The sequence below is a fragment of the Balaenoptera acutorostrata genome, unplaced genomic scaffold (genome assembly GCF_949987535.1).
Source record: "Balaenoptera acutorostrata unplaced genomic scaffold, mBalAcu1.1 scaffold_814, whole genome shotgun sequence".
NCBI classification, from domain to species: Eukaryota; Metazoa; Chordata; class Mammalia; order Artiodactyla; family Balaenopteridae; genus Balaenoptera; species Balaenoptera acutorostrata.
The window spans coordinates 96152-119566 of record NW_026646129.1 but is presented as its reverse complement, the minus strand read 5'-3'; the positions used below and the strand labels follow the sequence as shown (position 1 = coordinate 119566).

At 50.7% G+C, this 23415-nt stretch overlaps 2 protein-coding genes across 2 annotated transcripts in view; one reads left to right on the top strand and one right to left on the bottom strand.

Annotated features, from left to right (window-relative positions):
- Positions 1-3552: 3552 nt before the first annotated feature.
- Positions 3553-23415, bottom strand: part of LOC130706843 (homeobox protein cut-like 1) — a 55427-nt gene continuing 35564 nt past the window's right edge. Inside the window, exon 4 of the mRNA XM_057539508.1 lies at positions 3553-4434. The gene's annotated coding sequence lies outside the window, so the exon portion shown is untranslated. The remainder of the gene's footprint in view (positions 4435-23415) is intronic.
- LOC130706844 (dipeptidase 2-like) lies at positions 4272-21163 on the top strand. The gene is given in 13 exon segments (XM_057539509.1): positions 4272-4332; positions 15273-15384; positions 15809-16009; positions 16309-16432; positions 16764-16866; positions 17046-17232; positions 17534-17603; positions 17724-17775; positions 17778-17899; positions 19020-19342; positions 19745-19880; positions 19981-20068; positions 20988-21163. Coding segments are annotated over 13 exon segments (1755 nt in total).

Sequence of the window (23415 nt, the reverse complement as noted above, 5' to 3'; positions counted from 1 at the left end):
GCTCTCAGGGACGCCTGGCGTCTACCTACAGAGGCTGCAACCAGCATATTCTTAGGACAAAACCCTAAGGTAGTGGGTGGTTTTTTGTTTGGTTTTTTGTTGCCTGAGAGTGAGCTACTGTCCCGATATCTCACTCTAAAACCTATAGAAAGAGAAGGGCTGTGTTCCTCCAGCTGTGGCACCTCAGGGTAGGGTCCTCTACCTAAGGCTCTGAAAAAGTAAGGAGGGCACAGTGCTACCTCATAGTACAAAAAGGTACGTGAAAGACCTATGTTCTCCTTCCTCTGCTGCTGGCAGGCACTAAGATGAGGAAGAGATGCTCAGAAGGCCATGGCATGGTGATGGAGGAGTCCAGTCTGGCTGCGGCACCTTCACGACCTTCGGAAAACTGTCGGCAAGCTTTCAGTAGAGTAGGTTCAGGCCACAACGTGCATATTCATCTTTCATCTGTTTAAACAAGGCACTCAATAGTAGGTGTCACTGGTCACTTCCTATTGAACAAAGCCTACAAGATTTTAGGTAAGCATCAAGACACTGATGTTGGGTCAGGCGAAGATTTCTTAGCTATGACACCAAAAAGTATATTGATAAAAGAAAAAAATAAGCTGGGCTTCATTCAGATAAAAAATAATGCATTTCAAAAGACACCATTACAAAAGTAAAGACGTGCCATGAACTAGGAAAAAATATTTGAAAATCATATATCCAATCAAGGACTTGTATCCAATAATAACACGTGTTGGCAAGGATATGGAGAAACTGGAACCCTCATGCTTTGCTGGTGGAATTGTCACATTCGAAACTGCTACTTTGAAACACTGATTCATCATATGACCCAGGTAATTACCCCTAGGTAACCACCCAAGTGAAATTAAAACTACATGCACACATCAGCCAGAGCGGCGAAAACGTGGAAACAAACCAAATGTCCATTAATTGGTGGATGGATAAATAAAATGTAGTATATCCATACTATAGAATATTCTTTGGCAATATGATACATGCTACTGCATAACCTCAAAAACATTACGCTAAATAAAAGAAGCTAGACACAAGAGACCACATACTGTATGATCCCATTTATATGAAATGTCTACAAAAGGCAAATCTATAGAGGTAAGAAGTAAATTATCGGTTGAATGGGTCTGGGGGTGGGAATGAGAGTGATTCCAAACAGGCACAAGGTTTCTTTTGGAGGGTGATGGAAATGTTCAAAAATTAGATTACATGATAGGTGCATACAACTCTACAAATTCACAGATTTTACTAAAAACCACTGAATTGCATATACTTCAAAAGAGTCAATTGTATGGCATGTGAATTATACATCAATAAAACTGTTTAAAAAATAAAGAAATTTAAAAGAGAAGTCAGGGACAGCCCTGACCCCAAACCTCACTATGAAATGTTAACATATTTACACAGAAATCTGCCACTTCTCCTGATGTCGCCCTTCCAGAAACTTGACTCTTAGGATGACAAAGAACACGAACGAAGAGTAAGAGACCTCCAAACAGGGTCTAAGATAGCCGTGGCTCATTTATGCACTTTAGACTACAGGAGAAAATGGAAGTCCTCCCCTCGCCCCTACCCAGCCTGAGATGAAAACTTAATGACGCATAGGTACAAATGCAGGGCACCTAATTTGCAGCTCGATTATCTGGTTTTCCTCAGCAGCTACATTAACTAAGTGACAGTTAATACTGAGGATGGGATCAGAAGCAAACTATCAAAGCACAGGCCTCTGGGTCTGGTCAGCCCCTTACAACTTCACACCACTGAGGGCAGGGCAGCAACGGTACCCTGGTGGCCAAAAATGGTTATGACATCTGTTATCTGAGGCTGGAAAGAGGATCAGTTTCTCAAAATGAGGTCATCAAAATGGCCATGGGTATGCACCCATTTATGATACAGGTTCTCTTGCCTCACTCAAACCAACTGAATCAGAACCTCCAACAATGATACCTAAGAATCTGCATTTTTAACAAGCCCCCTCGATGATTCTTATGTTTTACATTTTATTGTGCACAAGAGCCCTTTACTTAGAGAATATTAGAGATGGAAGGAACCTTGATGATCATCTAACCCAAAGTTCACATACTGTAGATGAAAACACTGGGGACCAACGACGTAACATGATTTTCAAAGATCAAATAGTTCTTTAAACTCTTTAAAAAAAACAAAACAAAACTATGTCTCTAGTCCTAAAAATTGTCAAGAATACTACTGACAAAAGAGAATATAAAATGTACCTCGTAAATATTTTCTTCAAAGATTGATGAAGATAACATGCTTCATCATTTAAAGGGATATGTTTCTGCTCTCAGGAAAATTAATCCAGAGCACCTCATTACCTGAAGCTGCCAACTAAATGAGTCATCATAACAGTTAAATTATTTTTTCCTTGTTGGTATGTTCAGCTTAATTATTGCCTTTTTTCCCCAAACCTACCTCCCTTGAGAAAATGCATAGGTTATTTGACCCAAGACACCAACATTCTTACAGATCACAAGCATTAAGTCATCATTTCCTCTGAAGCCACATCTCCAGGGCTGCAAGTCATATTTTTATATTAATGCAGCCTGAATTCTCCTGTGCGTGGGTCCTAAATCATGAGCTAGCAAGAGGGAGGAGATATGGGGATATATGTATATGTATAGCTGATTCACTTTGTTATAAAGCAGAAACTAACACCATTGTAAAGCAATTATACTCCAATAAAGATGTTAAAAAAAAAAGATTACATTCTATTGGAGGAAAACAGTCAATAAACAAATATACAAATTAATTAAAAAAAAAAAAAAGTGGGTCTGTTTCCAGGGGCCTATTTAGCCAGTGGGTTCATCACCCGAAACCTCAGGCTCCCTTTCATTATTCCTGCTTGATCCTGCCTTTTGATAATTTCCAGTAAAGCACTGTTGTCTTATTTTCTGCTTTAGACAAGCTTAAGGGAGAGTTTCTTAAGTCACTTGACCAAAATATATTTTGGAGCATGGAAAGAACATAGTTTCTTTTTTGGGGGGGGGGGTTGTTTTCACAAAAGGATTACTTGGATTCAAAATCTTGTTCACTGACTTGTTAATCGTGATGTAGTGACATGACAAATTTCTCAGCCTGTTAGAGGCTTTAATTTCTTTTTCACAAAATGTAAAGAATAACACCTACCTTGCAAGGTTTTTTTGCAAAGAGTCTAAAAAACACGTAGCACGTAAAATAGATAATATATGTAACACGAAGTGTCTATTGTATATATATAATTGTCAATGAAAAAATGTTGCCTGCCGTATCAGTAAACAAAGGATGTTGCAGCCATCAAGCCATCACATTATAGCCGCCCCAAGAGTGAACCCTGAGGAAACTCAGGATGGAAACAGGATGCCCACCATCTAGCAGTCAACTGCCACAGCCTCCCCTGATGGTGCACCCCGAGGGAACTCAGGATGAGAAAGCACAGGATACTGGCCCACATAGCTGAGGTGCATATCAAAGGAAGGATTTCAGTGAGCCCAGACTTTTGCATCTTCCCAGACACAGAAAAACACTGAAAATTCATTAACTCGAGATGTCTGGTTTTCTTTAATTAACAGGAATCTTTCGATGTTCCGATGACCTGGTCTTTGTTGCAAAAACTCCTATAGTTGATGGTTCCTTCCTCTCCTTTTTGGATCAGTCCCTCAGAGAGAGCTGAGAGGCTGTGTCCCAGGCTTAAGTCCTCAGTTTTGCCCACCCAATAAAACATATTTCTCAACTTTGAGGTTGTGCATTTTTTTCAGTCAACATCATATATATGTTAAATATACATGCATAGAATATATATACACAAATATACATATATATTAGTGTAGGGGGTAAAAACATGGACTTTTCCTTGTTATTTAACCACTCTGAACCTCAGTTTCCATTTCAGCAAAATAGACATATTAACAGGTCCTAAATCACAGTGTTGTCAGAAGGGCTAAACACACATAAAGCATGTACCCGCTGTCTGGCAAACAGTAGGAGCTCAACAAATGTTGTCCAATGGCAAGGCAGCCCTCAAGAGACCAGCGGTCAGTACGTGGTGGGTATTATGATTATTGTTCATTTCTTTCAGGGGCAATCTGGAAGCGCAGAGGCAGAGGTTTGGAGGAATTTTAGGGGTCCACACAATACACCCAGGTGGGAACAACACAGATCCCCTGAGTGGGGTTCAGGGAGCACCTCAGCAGCCCTGGCCCTTCCTGCTCTCTCAGTTGGGAGGGTCTCAATGCTGGACTTTGTATTTTCAAAAGATGGCCCGGGCCTTCTTCAGAGAAGAGGAGGTGACAGACAGCATGATGATGGCTGATGAAGGTGTGGGATGATGAGCGGAGAGTCAGCTTGTACCAGAAACATCAACACTCAACCAATGCCTGGCTCTACTTCCTCACCTGTTGATTGATGACTAGGCTTTACCTAGTTTCAGGACGAGAGTAAAACACAAGGATTCGAAATAGAGTCACAAGTGTAGAAAACAAACTTATGGTTACCAGGGGGGGAAAGTGGGGAGGGGAGAGGGACAGATTGGGAGATTGGGATTGACATATACACAACACTACCTATAAACTAGATTACTAATCAGGACCTACTGTATAGCACAGGGAACTCTACTCAGTACTCTGTAATGACCTGTATGGGAAAAGAGTCTAAAAAAGAGTGGATTATATGTCTATGTATAACTGATTCACTTTGCTGTACACCCGGAACTAACACAACATTGTAAATCAACTATACTCCAATAAAAATTTAAAAAAACACACGCAAGGATTCTCCAAAGATCTTATGTTTGGACCTGATTCCTAGATCTTCTTCTGGGAATTGGGGGTGGGAGGAGAGAGAGTGAAGGAAACAGTGGGGTGGGGCGGGGGGACGTGCATAGGGAAATGAGCGCTTCATGGTGGAAGCACTGAAGCACCACAAAAGGAGTTCCATCGATCCTGGAGAAATCCCCTCACGTCCCCTCCAGGAAAACTTCAAAACTCAGGACTGTCGATTCAGCGCACCTGAAAAAAACAGAGCAGATGGACGTCAGGACCCCGTTGGGATCCTGCAGCTCCATGGCTGCGGCCCCAGCAGTTTTTGAGGGCAAACAGCTTACTCCAGAGTATTGATCCAGCCACAGCAAGGTGCAATCTGCTTTAAAAAAAAAAAAAAAAAGTCTGTTTGAGAAATAGACCCACAGACACAGAAAACAAAATTTCGGTTACCGAAGGGGAAAGGGTGAGGGGAGGGATAAATTAGGAGTGTGGGATTAACAGAGACACACAGATATATGATATATGTAAAATAGATGAACAACAGGGTCCTACTGTAGAGCACAGTATTACTGTGCTCAATATTACTCAATATCTTGCAATAAACGATAATGAAAAAGAATCTGGAAAAGAATATATATATACGTATGTATGTATACGTATGTATGTGTGTATGCATAACTGAATCACTTTGCTGTACACCTGAAACCACCAACAATGTAAATCAACCATTCTTCAGTTTAAAAAAATAATTTAAAAATAATTTTAAAGTCTGTGTATGTACAGCAACCCTACCCCGTCAAGCCGGGAAGACGAACAGCAGTTAAGTGTAGACAGAGGCAACCCACCACATTGTCCCCAGCACGCAACTCCAGACATGGTCAGAAGCCTTTTACTGCCTGAGAGTTTTAGCACATGAGGGGGAAGCTTTTCAACTCAATTAGCATTCAATGGTCCTGATGCTCAATCACAGGGATCAGCTGGGAAGTTACTAAAGCCATTACCAGGGGCTGGAGTCGCCAGCTGAGTTTGAAATGTCAGTGCCTTTCCCCTGACACCACCTCCCCTCTTCCCACTGTCCCTCCCAATCAGAGGTCCTGATAATTTGGTAACCTTTCACAACAGCAGGCAGTCATCCTTCAGTCTTGGGATCAGGGACTTTGAAATACCCAAGGAGTCAATTACAGCTTGGCTCTGTCCCTGGGAAAAGAAAGCAGCATCCGAGAGGTGGAAGGAATTGGGGTCCTGGGCAACGCGGGCACGTGAGTTCCGAGGCGCCTTCTCCCAGATGCTGCCTGCATCCCACCAAAGCTTCCGAGGAGACCACAGCCTGTAGGGGTAGAAAGAAGAGCCTGGGAAGACCCAGCTCAAGGTTGCTCTAAGCAAAAGAGAATATGAATGGAGAATTGTCTCGAATTAGAGGAGGATTGCAGGAATGTAACCCTTTGTATTCTAAAGATCTGACAGTGAATTGGTAGGTAGGTAGGACCTTGGCTAGTTGTTAATCAATACCCATTGGCCCTTTCTCTTTGCTGCATCCAGATTCCCTTCGACAGCCCCCTTGCCTCTGGGTGGGGCCCTGGAACGAGCCCTGACCAGTGGACCATGCGCAGAAGTGGCTCTGTCCTCTCTGGGCAGAAGAGGCCAAGAGCGTGCGTGCCTTCTCCAAGCTCCCTTCTTCCAGCGCCGGGGCTCGGAGGACCTGAGGAAGGTGACGCCACAACGTTGAAGGACCCGGAGTCCCTCACATCTGCAAAGAACAGAGTCTCCCACTCCAACCCTAGCCAGTAAATCGAGCAAGAAAGAAAACTTGAACCTGTATGGATGAAGAATGTCGCCTGCCCTATCAGTCAACAGAGTGTTGCAGCCATCAAGCCATCATCAGCCATGGCAGCCATCCCCGATGGTGCACCCGGAGGGGATTCAGGATGGAGAAAAGCAGGATGCTGGCTCTAGAGAGTTCAAATGCACATCAAAGGAAGGATTCCAATGAGCCCAGACTCCTGCCTCTTCCCATACACAGAAAAATGCTAAATTCATTGACTTGAGATGTCTGGTTTTTCTTTCATTAACAGTAATCTTTTGATGTTCCGACTACCTGGTTGTTTTGGGGTTTAACGTTTTGTTTTGTTTTGTTTTTGCAAAACTCCTATATGTCCTGGTTCCTCCCTTCCCTCTTCAGTGCAATCTCTCAGAGCGATCTGACACTGCCTCCCGGGCTTAAGTCCTCAGCAAGTCCACCAAAAAAAAGATGATTCTCAACTTTTAGTTGTGCATTTTTTTCAGTCAACACCTGCTAAGCCACTGAGATTTTAGGTTGTTTGTTAGTACAGCTACCATCAGTTATCCTGACTGACAAAATGACATAATCAGAATTACAAACAAAAATATCCATCATATATATATATATATATAAATATATATATATAAATATATATATATAAATATATATATATAAATATATATATATAAATATATATATATATATATATATATATATATATATATATATAAACAACAAAATAACTGAATTAACTGTCCAAAAAAGGGAGCTGGTTAAATAAAGGATGGTACACGATACAGCCGTTAAGACACGTCTTTAAAATGATGCTAATGACACAGGGACACGATAAAAAGTGAACTTATTGTGTTTTATACTGCAGAGTAGTAACCAAAAAGTAATTGTAAAATAATTTAAGTACTTTGCTTAGAGTCTTTGAAGGGGATTTATGGATCACAGGTTTTTTTTTTTAAATTCTCCCTTTCCCGTCTTACTACAGCACTTGCTCCCACACTTCCTTCTTCAAATATTCGTGCACAAAATCCCCGCCACTAGCCTACTTACCTCTAGCCTCCCCTTCCTTTTTTCCCCAATACTGTGCCCCCAAAACTAAAGGACAGTCCACCATGCAGAAAAGGAAGAATAGGTGGGAGGAGGGTAAGACTGCTAACAGTCATACATCAACAATGCTCACCCAGAACCTCTGGCAAAAGGAACTTCATTTTTCTACATCTTTCCAGAATCAGAATCTTGCTCACCTCTGGCCCAGGCTCAAAGGGAGCTCTTGTCGTCAGAGAAAAATTAAGGAGTTCTCCACTGCCTGTGAAAGTAACTGAGGATGCTTTCTGATACATTGCAGGCACGGAGAGAGAGCATGTTTAGCTTAGTCAAGGCCTCTTTTATGACATGGAAAGAAAAGAGGTGAAAGTTACATTAAAATGAAGAATCAAAGAGTTCTTTGATTTTTGAAAGAAATCATTAATTGCATGACTTTTGATCAGACTGCATGTCTTATCAAATCTGGAGCTCATACTTGCACGTGGATGAATAATACAAGAGTCCCCACAAGATCCCTCTTCCTCTGCAGCCCCATGTTTTTCTCCCTTTGGCTGGTGACAGTGGTTTTGCTCCTCTACGTGAGTTGGATGGGTTGGGAATGTGTCACTTTGAAAAGAAGATGCCCTAACACCTCTCCATAAAAAAGGCAGAGTTCTGGTTACCTCAGCCCTCCCATCCATTCTGGGCACCCACTCAGGGCTCCAAAATGATCTTGTTGGCTGGGCCTTCACAGTAGATAGGTGTGAATTAAATGACGAAGCTCTGGGCTGCGTCAGACAGAGGGGGCAAATCATAGTGTCTGATAGGACAGGTATTTTGCCTGTTTTTAAATTTCTACACGATGGGGGATCCTTTTCTAGGCTGACCCATCTGGAAGTTGCTTCCCCCCCCCCCCCCGCCCCAGGTATCAAATTCAGCCTCAACAGAACATGGGCCCTCAGAGATGCCACAAACATAGAGACCCCAGAATGAGAAAAAGGAGAGCGCTGTAAACCTGGATCTCAAGGAGGACAGAAACAGGCATTTTGCAGACAGCATGAAAGGAAAGCACAGAAAATGACTCCACTTAAAACAGAATTTTGAAAACAAAAAACAAAAAAACAAAAAACAGAATTTTGAGCTACAACAGCTCCGGGGACTTGAATTCTCTCCAGTTAGTAAATACATAGTTTGCACCATCTTACCACAGAATAATCTGAGATGAGATGAGAGACAGGGTACTAAAGATCGACAAAACCTAGATTTTGAGTGAGGAGGACTCTGAAATGGGCAAGAATAGAGACATCTGCACTCAATACAAAAAGCTGAGAGTTTTGTCCACCCTTGTGAGGAAGGTATTAAGAACCTCAGTAAAGGGGCTTCCCTGGTGGCGCAGTGGTTGAGAATCTGCCTGCCAATGCAGGGGACACGGGTTCGAGCCCTGGTCTGGGAAGATCCCACATGCCGCGGAGCAACTGGGCCCGTGAGCCACAACTACTGAGCCTGAGCGTCTGGAGCCTCTGCTCCGCAACAAGAGAGGCCGCGATAGTGACAGGCCCGCGCACCGCGATGAAGAGTGGCCCCCACTCGCCGCAACTGGAGAAAGCCCTCACACAAAAACGAAGACCCAACACAGCCAAAAATAAACATAATAAATAAATAATAAATAAAAATTTTTTACAAAACACCAAAAACATAAAATCTGGAAAAAAGTTGAACACCTATATACGCCCTGCAGACTTTACATTTAGTATTTTGAAGAAAAAAAAAAAAAAAAAAACAAAGAACCTCAGTAAAAATGACTTCGAGTCTTCAATTACTTACTCCTTTTCTTAGTAAAAGTGGAGGGAGATAAACCACCTTAGTAATCGTTACGGATAATATCCGGACTATGGGTGTGTCACTGGCAATCTCAGAAAGTGGGTCTCTCTTGCCCTCCTGGGGCCCCTGGGGCTGTGCCAGCCCACCGGCACGCCCCATGTGGGGTGTCTGCTAGACTAGGGCATGGGTGGGGAGGCCCAGGTGTGAGGGGCCAGGTAGAGTACCTCTGCCTCCCCCCTGATCTCCTCCACAAAACTGCCCCTCCTCCTGAAGCCTGACCCCCAAGTCACACGTTCCTTATCATGACCTCACTGGGTAGTGATGACCTCACCGGCCTTCTAACAGTTTCCATGGCCGCGTAACTGCCAACGTGCTGCCCTGAGAAACTTCCCTGACAGTTCTCCACCAGATACCAATCTCTTTGGTTGTCTGAGTGAGAATGTGTGACTGGATCGTCTATATTAACTCAGACCTGTGCTCTGTTCCATGGGTGGGCAGTGCGGCAGGTACACCGAGACCGCCCGGAGGCATGGTGTCCACACAACCTCACCTGGCTGCCTCATGTTCCTGTGGGGTTTGCCCACTACGTATACCTGAGCGCGTTCCCAGCTGTAAGTAATACCAGTGACCTGGGACACCTTCAGGGACCCACAGTGCTCACTGCTGAGGACAAGTGAAAGGTCATCCCTGGACAAGTGTGCAGGATGGTCCTGATCTTTATAAATGTAGCTTCCCCTTTGGGCTACAGATGCTTCCATTCAGACCCTTTCCTGATTGGCCTCTTAGCAAAAGACAAGTGCATTTTTGTTGGCAAATGGTAAATGGAGCAGTTTGAGGAAGAGGGCCACTCTTGAAACACACCTTCAAACCCAGGCACCTCTGTGCTGTCGTGGAGACATCTCTATCGGTGCCCTCACACACATCCCATCCTGAGCTGCTGAGTACTAGGGGAGAGGGTGGTGCCATATTGATGGGAAGACCGGAAGCACCAAGAGGGCTGTTGAAGTGCTAATGAGACTGGAGGGCTGAGGAGATGGTGTCCAAGGAGGCTGGGTTGATGTGAGCCTAGACTTGGTACCCAGAACGCGGTTCTCAGTCTCCTGGTCACTCTGCCTCAGTACTTGGCCTTGTTCTAATCTACATAAAAGTATCAGAGGGCTAGAGTTCAGTGTGGTCGAAACAGGCAGTATAAATGGGGCCCAAGAGGGGTTGCCAAGGTGGGAGGGGTTCTTCACCAATTTATATTAGATTATTTTTTTCCAAAACTTGAAAGACATTTCCATTAAAGCCTCAGAAGTGACAGACTGCAAGAAATGTTTTCTCTGTTGTGGAAGGGAGAGATGGAGAGGCTCATGGTTGCACTGACTTTCGGGTTCTACTGTTTTCCCTGGAAACGGTGAAGAGACTTCCTCATGTGCTGCAGCCGTAGGCTCTAGGAACTGCTTTTGCAGCCAGTGTCCCTTCTCTAGGGACTCATAGAGGTGATGGGCCAAGGCTGTGTTTTGGATGTCAAGTCGATTAAAGGTCTTCAGCCAGAAACTGGGAGAGACATGAGAGAGGGAAATTCTGGCAGGAGGCTGTGTACAGCGGAAATGACTGATCAGTTCTGATTTTCTTTGCAGCAGCAATGGCTCCCGTTTCTCCCCCTACCCCTGGCCACTACCATGTCCTCTACCGAGGGTGTGGAGAAACGCAGTTGGGCTGGCATGGGGAGACATACTGCCTGGCTGGTGGCTACCGGGCCTACGGGGATGTTCCTTTGGCCACGCCAGCAAAGGTGGAAGCAGAGAAGCCAGTCCCCAGACATGCTCCCAAGAGAAAGCGCGCTCCGGAAGAGTCAGACGAAGACCTGGGTTGCCCCAGACCCAAAACCCGGCGATTGGAGCATTCATGGAGCTTCGGACTACAAGGTGCTTTGATTCTCAAGCAGGGTGGCCCAACCTCTGGGCACATCCCCTCTGCAACAGCCCCAGTAAACGAAATGTCCCATCCTTACTTTCTCAAGGTCGACAACAGGGAGTCCCCTCCTAAAGAAGGTTCTCTCGCATTGCCACTCTCTCAAAGGCTGCCCCCAGTGTGGGTCCCACCTGTGGGCCTGATCAGCCTAAGGGCAGAGTTGTCTCTTCCCTTCTCTGAGTCGGACCAAATCGTCTTAGTAACACCTCTTCACAGTGGTGACCGTGTGTTTCACGGGGGCTGCTGCTGAGCCTTTATCTCATCCTTTCATGGTGGAGAGGGAGGATTATAATGATTTTTACTTCTAGGGGAGAGGGTGGTGCCATATTGATGGGAAGACCGGAAGCACCAAGAGGGCTGTCGAAGTGCTAATGAGACTGGAGGGCTGAGGAGCTGATGTCCCAGGAGGCTGGGTTGATGTGAGCCTAGACTTGGTACCCAGAACGCAGTTCTCAGTCTCCTGATCACTCTGCCTCAGTATTTGGCCTTGTTCTAATCTACATAAAAGTATCAGAGGGCTAGAGTTCAGTGTGGTGGAAACAGGCAGTATAAATGGGGCCCAAGAGGGGTTGCCAAGGTGGGAGGGGTTCTTCACCAATTTATATTAGATTATTTTTTTCCAAAACTTGAAAGACATTTCCATTAAAGCCTCAGAAGTGACAGACTGCAAGAAATGTTTTCTCTGTTGTGGAAGGGAGAGATGGAGAGGCTCACGGTTGCAATGACTTTCGGGGTCTACTGTTTACCCTGGAAACGGTGAAGAGACTTCCTCATGTGCTGCAGCCGTAGGCTCTAGGAATTGCTTTTGCAGCCAGTGTCCCTTCTCTAGGGACTCAGAGAGGTGATGGGCCAAGGCTGTTTTGGATGTCAAGTCGATTAAAGGTCTTCAGCCAGAAACTGGGAGAGACATGAGAGAGGGAAATTCTGGCAGGAGACTGTACAGCAGAAGTGACTGATGAGTTCTGATTTTCTTTGCAGCAGCAGTTCCTTTGGCCACGCCAGCAAAGGTGCAAGCAGAGAAGCCAGTCCCTAGACATGCTGCCAAGAGAAAGCGCGTTCCGGAAGAGTCAGACGAAGACCTGGGTTGCCCCAGACCCAAAATCCGGCGATTGGAGCATTCATGCAGCTTCGGACTACAAGGTGCTTTGATTCTCAAGCAGGGTGGCCCAACCTCTGGGCACATCCCCTCTGCAACAGCCCCAGTAAACGAATGTCCCATCCTTCCTTTCTCAAGGTCGGCAACAGGGAGTCCCCTCCTAAAGAAGGTTCTCTCGCATTGCCTCTCTCTCAAAGGCTGCCCCCAGTGTGCTTCCTTCCTGTGGGCCTGATCAGCCTAAGGGCAGAGTTGTCTCTTTCCTTCTCTGAGTCGGACCAAATCGTCTTAGTAACACCTCTTCACAGTGGTGACCGTGTGTTTCACGGGGGCTGCTGCTGAGCCTTTATCTCATCCTTTCATGGTGGAGAGAGGAAGGATTATAATGATTTTTACTTCTAGGGGAGAGGGTGGTGCCATATTGATGGGAAGACCGGAAGCACCAAGAGGGCTGTCGAAGTGCTAATGAGACTGGAGGGCTGAGGAGATGGTGTCCCAGGAGGCTGGGTTGATGTGAGCCTAGACTTGGTACCCAGAACGCGGTTCTCAGTCTCCTGATCACTCTGCCTCAGTACTTGGCCTTGTTCTAATCTACATAAAAGTATCAGAGGGCTAGAGTTCAGTGTGGTGGAAACAGGCAGTATAAATGAGGCCCAAGAGGGGTTGCCAAGGTGGGAGGGGTTCTTCACCAATTTATATTAGATTATTTTTTTCCAAAACTTGAAAGACATTTCCATTAAAGCCTCAGAAGTGACAGACTGCAAGAAATGTTTTCTCTGTTGTGGAAGGGAGAGATGGAGAGGCTCACGGTTGCAATGACTTTCGGGTTCTACTGTTTTCCCTGGAAACGGTGAAGAGACTTCCTCATGTGCTGCAGCCGTAGGCTCTAGGAATTGCTTTTGCAGCCAGTGTCCCTTCTCTAGGGACTCACAGAGGTGATGGGCCAAGGCTGTGTTTTGGATGTCAAGTCGATTAAAGGTCTTCAGCCAGAAACTGGGAGAGACATGAGGGAGGGAAATTCTGGCAGGAGGCTGTGTACAGCAGAAGTGACTGATCAGTTCTGATTTTCTTTGCAGCAGCAGTTCCTTTGGCCACGCCAGCAAAGGTGCAAGCAGAGAAGCCAGTCCCCAGACGTGCTCCCAAGAGAAAGCACTCTCCGGGAAAGTCGCACAAAGATCTGGGTTACCCCAGACCCAAAATCCGGCGACTGGAGCATGGTGCCAGGAGGTAGACCCCACAGCATCTTGCTGGCTGAGGCACTCTGAAGAGAGGGCAATGGTTTAACTGCCTAAGGCAGCGAATGCCTCTTCCTGCAGTGACCCGCCCCGTCCCCCCACTGCCCACTGCCACAGATCACAACCTGCGTCGTTCCGTTTGAGCCTTCCTCAGCCAGGAGCCTCCTGCCACACTAAATGGCCAAAAGCAAGGAGCCTCAGAAACTGAGGTTTGAAATGACAGTCTGCCCTGAACATCCCAGGGCTGAAGCTGGCCTGGAAGAAAACGGGACGTTCCTCTGCTCAATCCTCACGGGCCCCTTTGTCAGCTGAAGACAGAAAAGTCTGCACTCTGCGAGCCGAGAAGAATGCAGGAGCAGAGACAGGGTGCAGAGAAGCCTTAGCAGTCTACCACATGGGCTCCTGCTCTGAGCCATTGTCAGCGGCCACCACCACAAACCAGGGGGGAGCTGGGTTCTTTGAAACTGAAAGCAGCAATCTGTGGCTTCCCAAAGAGCCTCCTGCCTGGGGTCTCAGGAGGCAGGATAGAGAGACCCAGGAAGACCTGCTCCCTGAAGCAAGAACAGGATGGAGAGTCAAGGAGCACGCACCCTGCCCCGAGGTTCACATGCTCCTTTATTCCCAGCCCTTTCTGTCCCCAGGGGGGTCCCTTACTGCTCAATGTTTTTCTGTAACAGACTTCTAGGGTCGCCAGTGCTCACACTTAGGTCACTACCCCTGTGCTAGGCACTCCTGCTACCCAGGAAAGGTGCCAAAGGTGGAACAGCTCCAGGGGGTGCCAGGGATCAGAGCAAAAACTGGAGAGGCTGGGGATGAAGGAGTTTGGGCACAGTCCCTAAAGCATCTCAGTGGTTGAGCTTCTGTGAGAAGGCACATCCCCTCTATCGGTGTGTGTGTGTGTGTGTGTGTTGGAGGGAGGGGGTCCCCAGAGGAGGCAGCTAGGGGGAGGGCCTGAGGCTGGAAATGGGGAGTGGCGTGCGGCCTCTGAGCAAGCACAGGCACTTAGCCCTTGAGGTTTCTGGGAAAGCTAGAGCCACAAGGGCCACGAGATAAGGCAAGTGTAGCAGCAGAGCCCAGGTGCCAGGTCTTTCCTCAGAACCTATACTTCTTCACGAGGCCAGGCCTTCCATGCTGAGGTAGGAGGGATCCTGGCCAGAAGGTCGGCCAGCAGCCCTGGGAGGAAGGTTGCTGCGATGGGGGCTCTGCTGCCATGGAAATGACTTCATTTCCTTCCACTCAAATAGCCTACTGACTGGGTTCCTGCTCTGTTGAGGAAAAGGGTCGTTGACTCTCCCCAGAAGGGGTTCAGTTCACATCCCAAAAGTCCCTCTCTTCAGGCCCTGGGGAGGTGTAGCAGCTCCTGAGGGCACTCTTTCCTGAGGCTGGCTGACAGAAGTCGGGGGGGGGGGGGGGTTCCTGAGAGTTCCCGGGTGCTGGTTGAAGTCCCCAGAGACTGGTCAGGCAGGTTGGGGAGTCAAGTAGGTGGAGAGAGAAGGTCGGGGGCAGAGGGCCCCTTCCTGAATCCAGAGCTCACAAGGTTCCCCCATTTCCAGAAACTCTCTCTTCCCCCACACCAGCCCACATGGCCCCATACCGGGAAACCGGGAGCCCAGAGCACCTGTGGCCGCAGAGACACTGGCACGCAGCCCTCGGAGTGGGCGGGGCCGGCTGCAAGCAGATGGGGACGCGGTGTGCTCCCGGGAGGCCTCGGGCTGAAGGTGGCCCTCTGAGAGAAGCGGCCCAGCTTGGCCAGGAAGGTTAGAGGCGGGGGAGAGCAGCCTAGGGCGCCCCCTCGGAGCAGTGGGAGTGGGAAGAGGCGCAGGGGCGGAGGGAACCCGCGACGGGAGGCGAGTGGGCTCTCAGCAGAGGCCAGCTTAGCCCGCGGGAGCTGCCTCGGAGCAGGGGGCGGGAGGGCAGTGCCGCCCCGGGGCTGCCGGGCTTCGCGGATCGCGGCTCTCCGCACACGGCTCGCAGGGCCCTGTGACTCTGTATCCCCTCCCTCACCCCGCCCCCCTCGCGAGGCCGCGCCGCTGGCTGGCCTGTGTGGACGGGCACAACCCCATCGCCCGCCCCTCTCACACCCGCCTCTGCCCACCTGCCTGGCCCTGCGCAGCTTGCGGCCCGGGGGCCTCGAAGGTCCCCGCGCACTCAGCCAGCGGCCTCTGCTGTGTCTGCTGCTGCGGCCGGGAACCCGCGGCCGGACCACGCCGGGCACCTCCAGCACCCCGAGTCCGCGGGAGCGCACGCCGGCCCTGAGGCGAGACTTCCCGCTTGTGGACGGGGGGCTGCAGTGTGTGCGGGTTGGCGGGGGCCGGTGGGGGCCTAGCCTGGCCCTGGGCAGGGGAGGAGGTCCGGAGCATGCAGAGCTAGTGGGGAGGCTCCCTCACACCACCCCTGGATATCCTCTCCATCATCTATGGATGCCCTTCCCCTTCTCTGTCATCCCCTCCCTGGTGGGAACCCCTCAGCCCAGGCCTCAGCTGCTCCTAGTATAGTCTGTGTGACAGTGTGAGGTGGGGGACCCCCCCCCCCCGGCTGGCCCAGGCCAGGCAATGTGTCCTGCCTGATCCCAAGACCTAAGGAGCCCACCCATTTGCCTTGACCTCCCTCCAGCCACAACGACATGCCCCTGGTCCTGAGGCAGTTTTACAATGGGCTCCAGGATGTTAATCTGTGCAATTTCAGCCATGGCCAGACCAGCTTGGACAGGCTGAAAGACGGTCTCGTGGGTGCCCAGGTACCAAAGGGACACACAAGGTGCCACCATGGCTGCTGGGGAATGTGGGGCAGTTTGGGGGCCTCAGAGACCACAGGTGAGTCACACTGGAACTAAGTTACCATAGTGGCTTAGAAAGTGCCATGCCATGGATGCTGGGGGCTACAGGGGTCACAGTGAGCCAACCTGACGGGCATCCGAGTACCACAGAAAAAGCAACGCATTCCATGTGACTTCTGGGCACAGTGAGTGCTGTGCCAGCTGAGGAGGCTATGAGAAGCCCAAGGAGTTCCAAAGCCCAAACCAAGCCCTGGCCTTCCCTCAGTTCTGGTCAGCCTACGTCCCATGCCAGACCCACGAACGGGATGCTGTGCGCCTCACCCTGGAGCAAATTGACCTCATCCGCCTCATGTGTGCCTCCTATTCTGAGCTGGAGCTTGTGACCTCACTTAAAGGTAGACGGGGGACTTGCCTGGTAGTCCAGACGTTAAGACTCTACGCTTCCACTGCAGGGGGCTCGGGTTTGATCCCCGGTGGGGGAACTAAGAGCCCTCATGCCGTGCTGCGCGGCACGACCAAAAAAAAAAAAAAGGTAAACAGACTGGTGGTGGTAGGTGCTAGGGACTTCAGTAAGCTACCCCTGCCTCTGAAAATGATCATCTGACCTACCTGCCCCCAGCTCTCAACAATACCCGGAAGTTGGCTTGCCTCATTGGTGTGGAGGGCGGCCACTCACTGGACAGTAGCCTCTCCATCTTGCGGACCTTCTATGCGCTGGGTGTGCGCTACGTGACACTCACCCACACCTGCAACACGCCCTGGTGAGCGCAGTGCAGATGGTAAGGGCCCAGTGAGGCAGGGATCTGCCCAAGATCACGCTGGGGCCCAAAGCAAGTTTACCCCTGGGATCCGGCCCTGAACCTGGGGTGGGGAGGGGAATGGAGGTTCGCAGAACAAGACTGAATCCCCAGAAGGGCCCTCCTACTGCCAGGCACAGCCCAGTTTGGGTCCCTCCTCTTGCACCAGGGAGTTGCAGGTGTAGACGGTTCGACAGAACCTCTTTCTAGGCTCTTGTAGCCAAGTCATGGCCACCAGTCAGACTGCCTCCTGGCCATCCTGCAGGGCACAGAGCTCAGCAAAGGGTATCCACCCCTTCTACAGCAATGTCAGTCGGCTGACCGGCTTGGGCGAGGTAAGGACCCGGGTTCCATACCCTGCCCCACATGAATGTACAGCCCCGCCTGTTCCCTACAGATAAATGCACACAAGGTAAATGCAGCCCTGATGCCCTCTCCCCATCCTGTCCCTGCAGAAGGTGGTGGCAGAAATGAACCGCCTGGGCATGATGGTGGACTTGTCCCATGTCTCGATGCTGTGGCACGGCGAGCCCTAGAAGTGTCACAGGCACCTGTCATCTTCTCCCACTCAGCTGCCCGGGGTGTGTGCAAGAACACTCGGAATGATCCTGATGCTACCCTGCAGCTTCTGGTGAGAGACTGCCCTGGCCCTCACACCTAAAGCAAGAGGTTCAAACCGGGAGCCCTTGAACCTGAGCCTCTTCTCCCTCAATTTCCTCAAACCCCAGGTTAAATATCTTCTGCCCCCAAAACCCACGGTCCACAGCCCCTGAACTCTTGAGCCCTAGGTGGGGGTCTAGGTGCTAAGATACTCCACCAAACCCGGAAACCCAGGGCCAAGACACCACCCAGACCAGGGCTGCGGCTCCTCCATTCACACAAACCCAGAGAGGAGACGACTCTGACCTCAACACCTTCCTCACAGAGGCCGAGAGAGGGAACAGGCAGCTGGCTGTGCTGGGGGCCAAGCTGACTGTCCACCGGTCCGCCCCTGCAGAAGAAGAACGGTGGCATCGCGATGGTGCCCTTGTCCGTGCGGGTGCTGCAGTGCAACCCGTTAGCCAACGTGCCTACTGTGGCAGGTGAGCCTCACCCTGGGCTCTCTGAAAACTCTGATTTGGAGCTGAAGCTGGCTCCAAACTTGGGGAGGACTTCAGAAGAGCCCCAGTGGTTTGACCCACCTGTTGGCAATAGGTACAGCTCCCAAACACCCAATAACGGACGGTACACAGCACCTTGGTGCCATGTGGAACTGGAGCCACGGAATCAAAACTGCGGTACTGATGGGTAGCAGGGAGGCTGTCAGACACAGAGCCCGGGCGCTGCCCATCTGTGCCTCTGCAGGGGCTCCTAAAGCGCACTGCCCCTACCTCTGGCCAAGGGACTGGACAGCTCCTTAGGTCTCTGGGGTCTTCATCAGTTGTACTCTTGTTCCTCTCTCATCCTCCACACCCGGGGAAAGGAGCCCCCCACAGGTTCTCAAGGAGACTGGGAGGCAGGGTGAATCGTGGGTGGGAAATGGCCCAAACAGGGGGCTCTGGGGTCCACTCCAAATCTGAAGTCCAGTCTAGAGCCAGCTGGGATCACTTCAGATCAAACCTCAGGGCCCTCGAGTTGGTACTCTCGGTGCCAGGCCACGAAGGAACTGGACTGGTTGGCCTACAGGCTGCAAAAAGGGGAATCAACAGAGGCCAGTCATCACCCCCACCCCTGCCCTGGAAGCCCCACACTGCTGACTTCCCATTCTTCAGATCACTTCGACCACATCAGGGCAGTCACTGGATGCAAGTTCATCGGGATTGGCGGAGATTATGACGGGGCTGGCCGGTGAGTGCTTCCCCATGGCTTGTCTCGGGCTGGCTGGGCAGCAGTGGGGCTTTCACAGCCACCGTGCCCACCACACTGTGGTCCTCATGGCCTTGACCATAGCCTCAGGTGTGCTGGCCCAACTGGTATCTCCCCTCTCCCAGGGTCTGCTTCCTGGGCTCTCCTGTCTGTTTGGCCCTACTCTAGGTCATCATATTTGTCTAAAACACCACACAGAGCTCATCTGCCCAGCACCTGCGCCCACCCAGTGCCAGCAGACCCACGGCCTCTGAGCAGACTCTTCGCAAGGTCTGGGCTGGGCTGACCATCGTCTCTGCCTGCAGCTGGGTCTGTGCATGCAGGGGGGTCAACCCAGTTCTTAAAAAGCTTTTCTTCTCTTTATAAATGGAGGCAAAAATTGCATTCAGTGAAAGGCATAGCTCTTAACAGTACAATTCAATGAGTTTTGACGAATAGTCGAGGCGCTTTTGGGGCCTTCCTTTGAAGGATGAAGAGCAGGAGTGAATCATTTACTCTCTGCAAGTCTCCATTTTCCATATCTGACCAGGGCTGGGGTTCAGTGGACCCTGGACACATAGGGCTTTGGTTCTGACTCAGGACCAGGGAACAGGTCTGAGGCCCAATAGCTGGCTGGCTGGCGGCCACACAGGTTCCCACAGGGGCTGGAGGACGTGTCCATATACCCGGTACTGATAGAGGAGTTGCTGAGGCGTGGCTGGAGTGACGAAGAGCTCTGGGGTGTGCTTCGAGGAAACGTGCGGCGGGTCTTCAGACAGGTGGAACAGGTATGCTGGGCTGGGCAAAAGAGTAGCTCTGAGCAGGTGGTCTGAGCAGGTGTACGTGGGGGTGCTGTGAGAGGTGCTGCCCGCTGACTGCCGCCTCCAGGTACGGGAGGAGAACGAAGGACAGAGTCCCTTGGAGGATGAGTTCCCAGATGAGCAGCTGGGCAGCTCTTGCCGCTCCGTCCTCCCACGTCTGCATCAGAGAGAGGATCTGGCTCCAGACCAGAAACTAACCAGAGCTGCGGTTCGTGGGAATCCCACTTTGTCACCTAAGTGGTCATTCTCAAAATCTTGCCCCCACATGGGCCCAGGCCTCACAGTTATTGCTGCCTTCCCAGTCCTCATTGTTTGGCTCTGGTGATCCAGTTAATCCTGCCAGATGTCACTTTGGCAGCCACAGATACCCCACAAAGTTTCCTTGCATGCGAGCACAAACATTTCCTATGTATTATTCTCTTCTGATAATTCTTTCAATGTATCCCTTCTGGCTTTGTGCAAAGCGATTCTTTGTTTTGTACACGGGGACCACATCTGGGAAAACATCGCCGCACCCTCATAAGTGACAGGGGGAGACCCGAACTGGCCAAGCCATGACAGGAGCTCGCCGCTGCTGAGCTCTACAGATCCCGCCCCTTCCACACAGTTCGCCAATTCCGCGGCGAGCTCATCTTTCTTGATGTTCTTCCCTTAGGAGACGTGTACAATGCAGCAGGAGTCTCAACCCGTTCCCCGTGGTCACTTGTGCTAGATGGAGCTTTGCAGTGTTCTGTGCCGGCTGTGGGCTGCTGGTGGAACACTGTGTGACAACTGCCTGCACAGGACTTCAGGGTTCATGAAATGTCTGTCTTCCCAGCCTGACGCTGCTAAAAACCACGCTTCCCAGAGAAGGAGAGAGATCCAGCTGGTCCACACCTGCATACACATTTGTTGACATGTGCAGATGGCGGCAGGCTCTAGCAGGACCCACATCAGCCTAAATTCAAGAACTCCGGTGCCAGCCCTTGACAGCAGCTGAAGGGGGGTTTACAAGAGATGCAACCTCGAACCATACCCTAGGCTGAGTCAGAGGTGCTGTTGGAAGAAATAGGCCGTTGTGTCACTTTCCCGAAGAGTTTGGCCACGAGAAAAGTCCCCCAGAGCCCAGCACTGTGGGAGAGGCCTCACCCACAGAGCAGGGCAAGTGTCCCAGGCAGGGTGCCCCGCGCCCGGCACCCCGCCAACGCAGCAGGAAGGTGCCCCCCGCCTACGCCCCAGACAACGGGAGCTCTCCCTTCCTCAATAATTGAGCTTCTCATCCAAAAGAGGTTCTCTTCCCACCCAAACATTAGAGCTTCTAAATATTTCAGGATCCCTGGGTTGTAGAGGGTCACTCGCCGTGCCCTTTGGATAAATGAAGCCAACGGCAGCTGCTTCTGGGCTGGCCTTGAACAAAACCATCAAGATGGAAAATCTCTGCTCCTGCCCTTCCTCCCGTCACCCCCCGTCAAGCCTTTCCTGCTGCATGCAATGACCCGGCTCTTTTGTGAGCAGGTGAAGAACACCCCCGGTGCGTGCAGTTCTGTGGTCCCTGCAGAGATGAGGTGGGTGCGGGGGACCCTCAACCATGCTGGCCTCTGCTGCCATCCCCAGGGCCCTTGATATGGGCTTCAGCACAGCACAGCCAGCCTCAGGAGGCCTGTGGGACCACTGGGGCCCCGGTGCCGATCCCCTGGATGTTCCTGGGAACGCTCCCACGACTCCAAGGCGAGTCCTGCCAGCACCCAACTCCACCAAGCTGGCACTCCTTACCTTTTCCGGATTCCGTTCGCAGCTCCCTCCTCATACGCATTCTCAAAGCTTCCAAGAGGGGTGACCCCACTTCTCTGCTACAACTCCACCCTGAAGGCAGCCCCCGCCTGACAGCACCGCCCCCCCCCCGCCCCCCGCAGGGCAGCCCTGAGTAGCTGCCCCTCCACGTGGACTGTCCGTTCCCAGGTCCCACGCCAGCCCGCCGAGGGGTGGAGCCTCCAGGAGAGCCACTGTCCGCTCGCACTGCCCCAGCATCACCACCGCCACTTGCCGCCACTCTGCACTTGCCTCCTGTGTGCTTCCCCACCCCGGTCCCCTGCGTGGGTCCCCCGCTGCGCGTACACAAGCCTGTGCAGAGACAGAGCACAGCCACCAAGTCTGAGCCTCGCCGCTGACGTCTGTGCTTGGAGAGGCTGGAGGAAGCTGCTCCCCAGTCGGCTTCACCGCAGAGTCCTGGTACCCAGTCTGCCTCCAGCAGGGAGGTGATGGGACCCCACGGAAGGATGCCCAGAAGCTCTCCCGGCCTGCGGGGTCTGGGGCTGTTCAGCTCTCTAATGCTGGGTCCTTCGGAGATAAAGTCTTCAGTCACCTGCCTGGGCACCCCATCCCCTCTGAAGATACAAACTAAACCTCCTCCAGGGTCTTGGCCTGGAGGGAGGAGCCGTCCAGGGTCAAAGCCCATCCCTCTCTCTTCCCACCTCTAGACCTGTGGGAAGGGCTCAGGCTAAACTCCCGGTGCCTCTTCTCTCAAACCCTCAAATGATAAGAGAAGAGGTATGTCTGTCCACCTTGCAGGGTCCTTACTCCGCCTGCCAGTAGGTGACATGGTCCTGGAGGTGCTTCTTAAACTGCCAGTCTCACTGTCTTAGCCTCAGAGTTACACACGCCCAGGAAGGACCCCGGGTACACGGCGTCCCGTTACTCCCAACTCTACTCCTGAGCGTCAGGGTTAGCTGACAGCAGGGGACAACCCATTTCAGGGATTTCTCATTTCCAAGGGCTCTTGAATGCAGAAAGAGCCCTAAGAGTCAAAGGAATTTGGCTCCAGTGGTGAAGTTACAAGTCATCTGGCAAACACTTGCAGCTGGAGGGCCAACTAAGCACCCCCTTAAATCTCACCACACAGACTCTGCTGATCCGGGCTGGCCGGTGTGGTTCTCCTAAGGTTGCTTGTGCTATCGATCATCTTGCTGTACCTCCCAGTTAAAGATACAGCCTTAGGAAGATGGCTGGACCCAGACCATCAGGCAATCATATTTACCCATTGACCTACCCTCTTCCTCCCTCCTTCCTCCCTCGCTTTGGAAGCTTTAGCGAAACATATTTCACTTCCCACTTTACAATGAAATCATTAGCCTCTAAATAATGCACCTTGCATGGATAGGAGGGCAGGCAGTCTGCACACACACCTGTGCTGGTCGCTCTGCCCAGTGAAAGGGAGGAGCAGAGTATTCCCCAAGGGGCTTTCTCGGCGCTTCGGAGGCTGAAATTTGAGGGTTGACGGGGTGTGCACGTCAGGAAGTGAAAGAGAGAGACTCCAGCTGCGGGAGAGGAGGGGAGAGACTCTCAGTGGTCTTCCTAGGTAGTGAGCTGTCGGAGCGAGTGGCATTCCTCCCCATCTCGCCCATGAAACTGTAAACACAGCACATGTCTCTGTGTCCTTTTCCTAACAATGGATTATTTTTTAAAATCTTTTAACTCTGTGTGTTGTTGTACAGGAGGGTCACTGAGGGATATATTTGAGACTAGG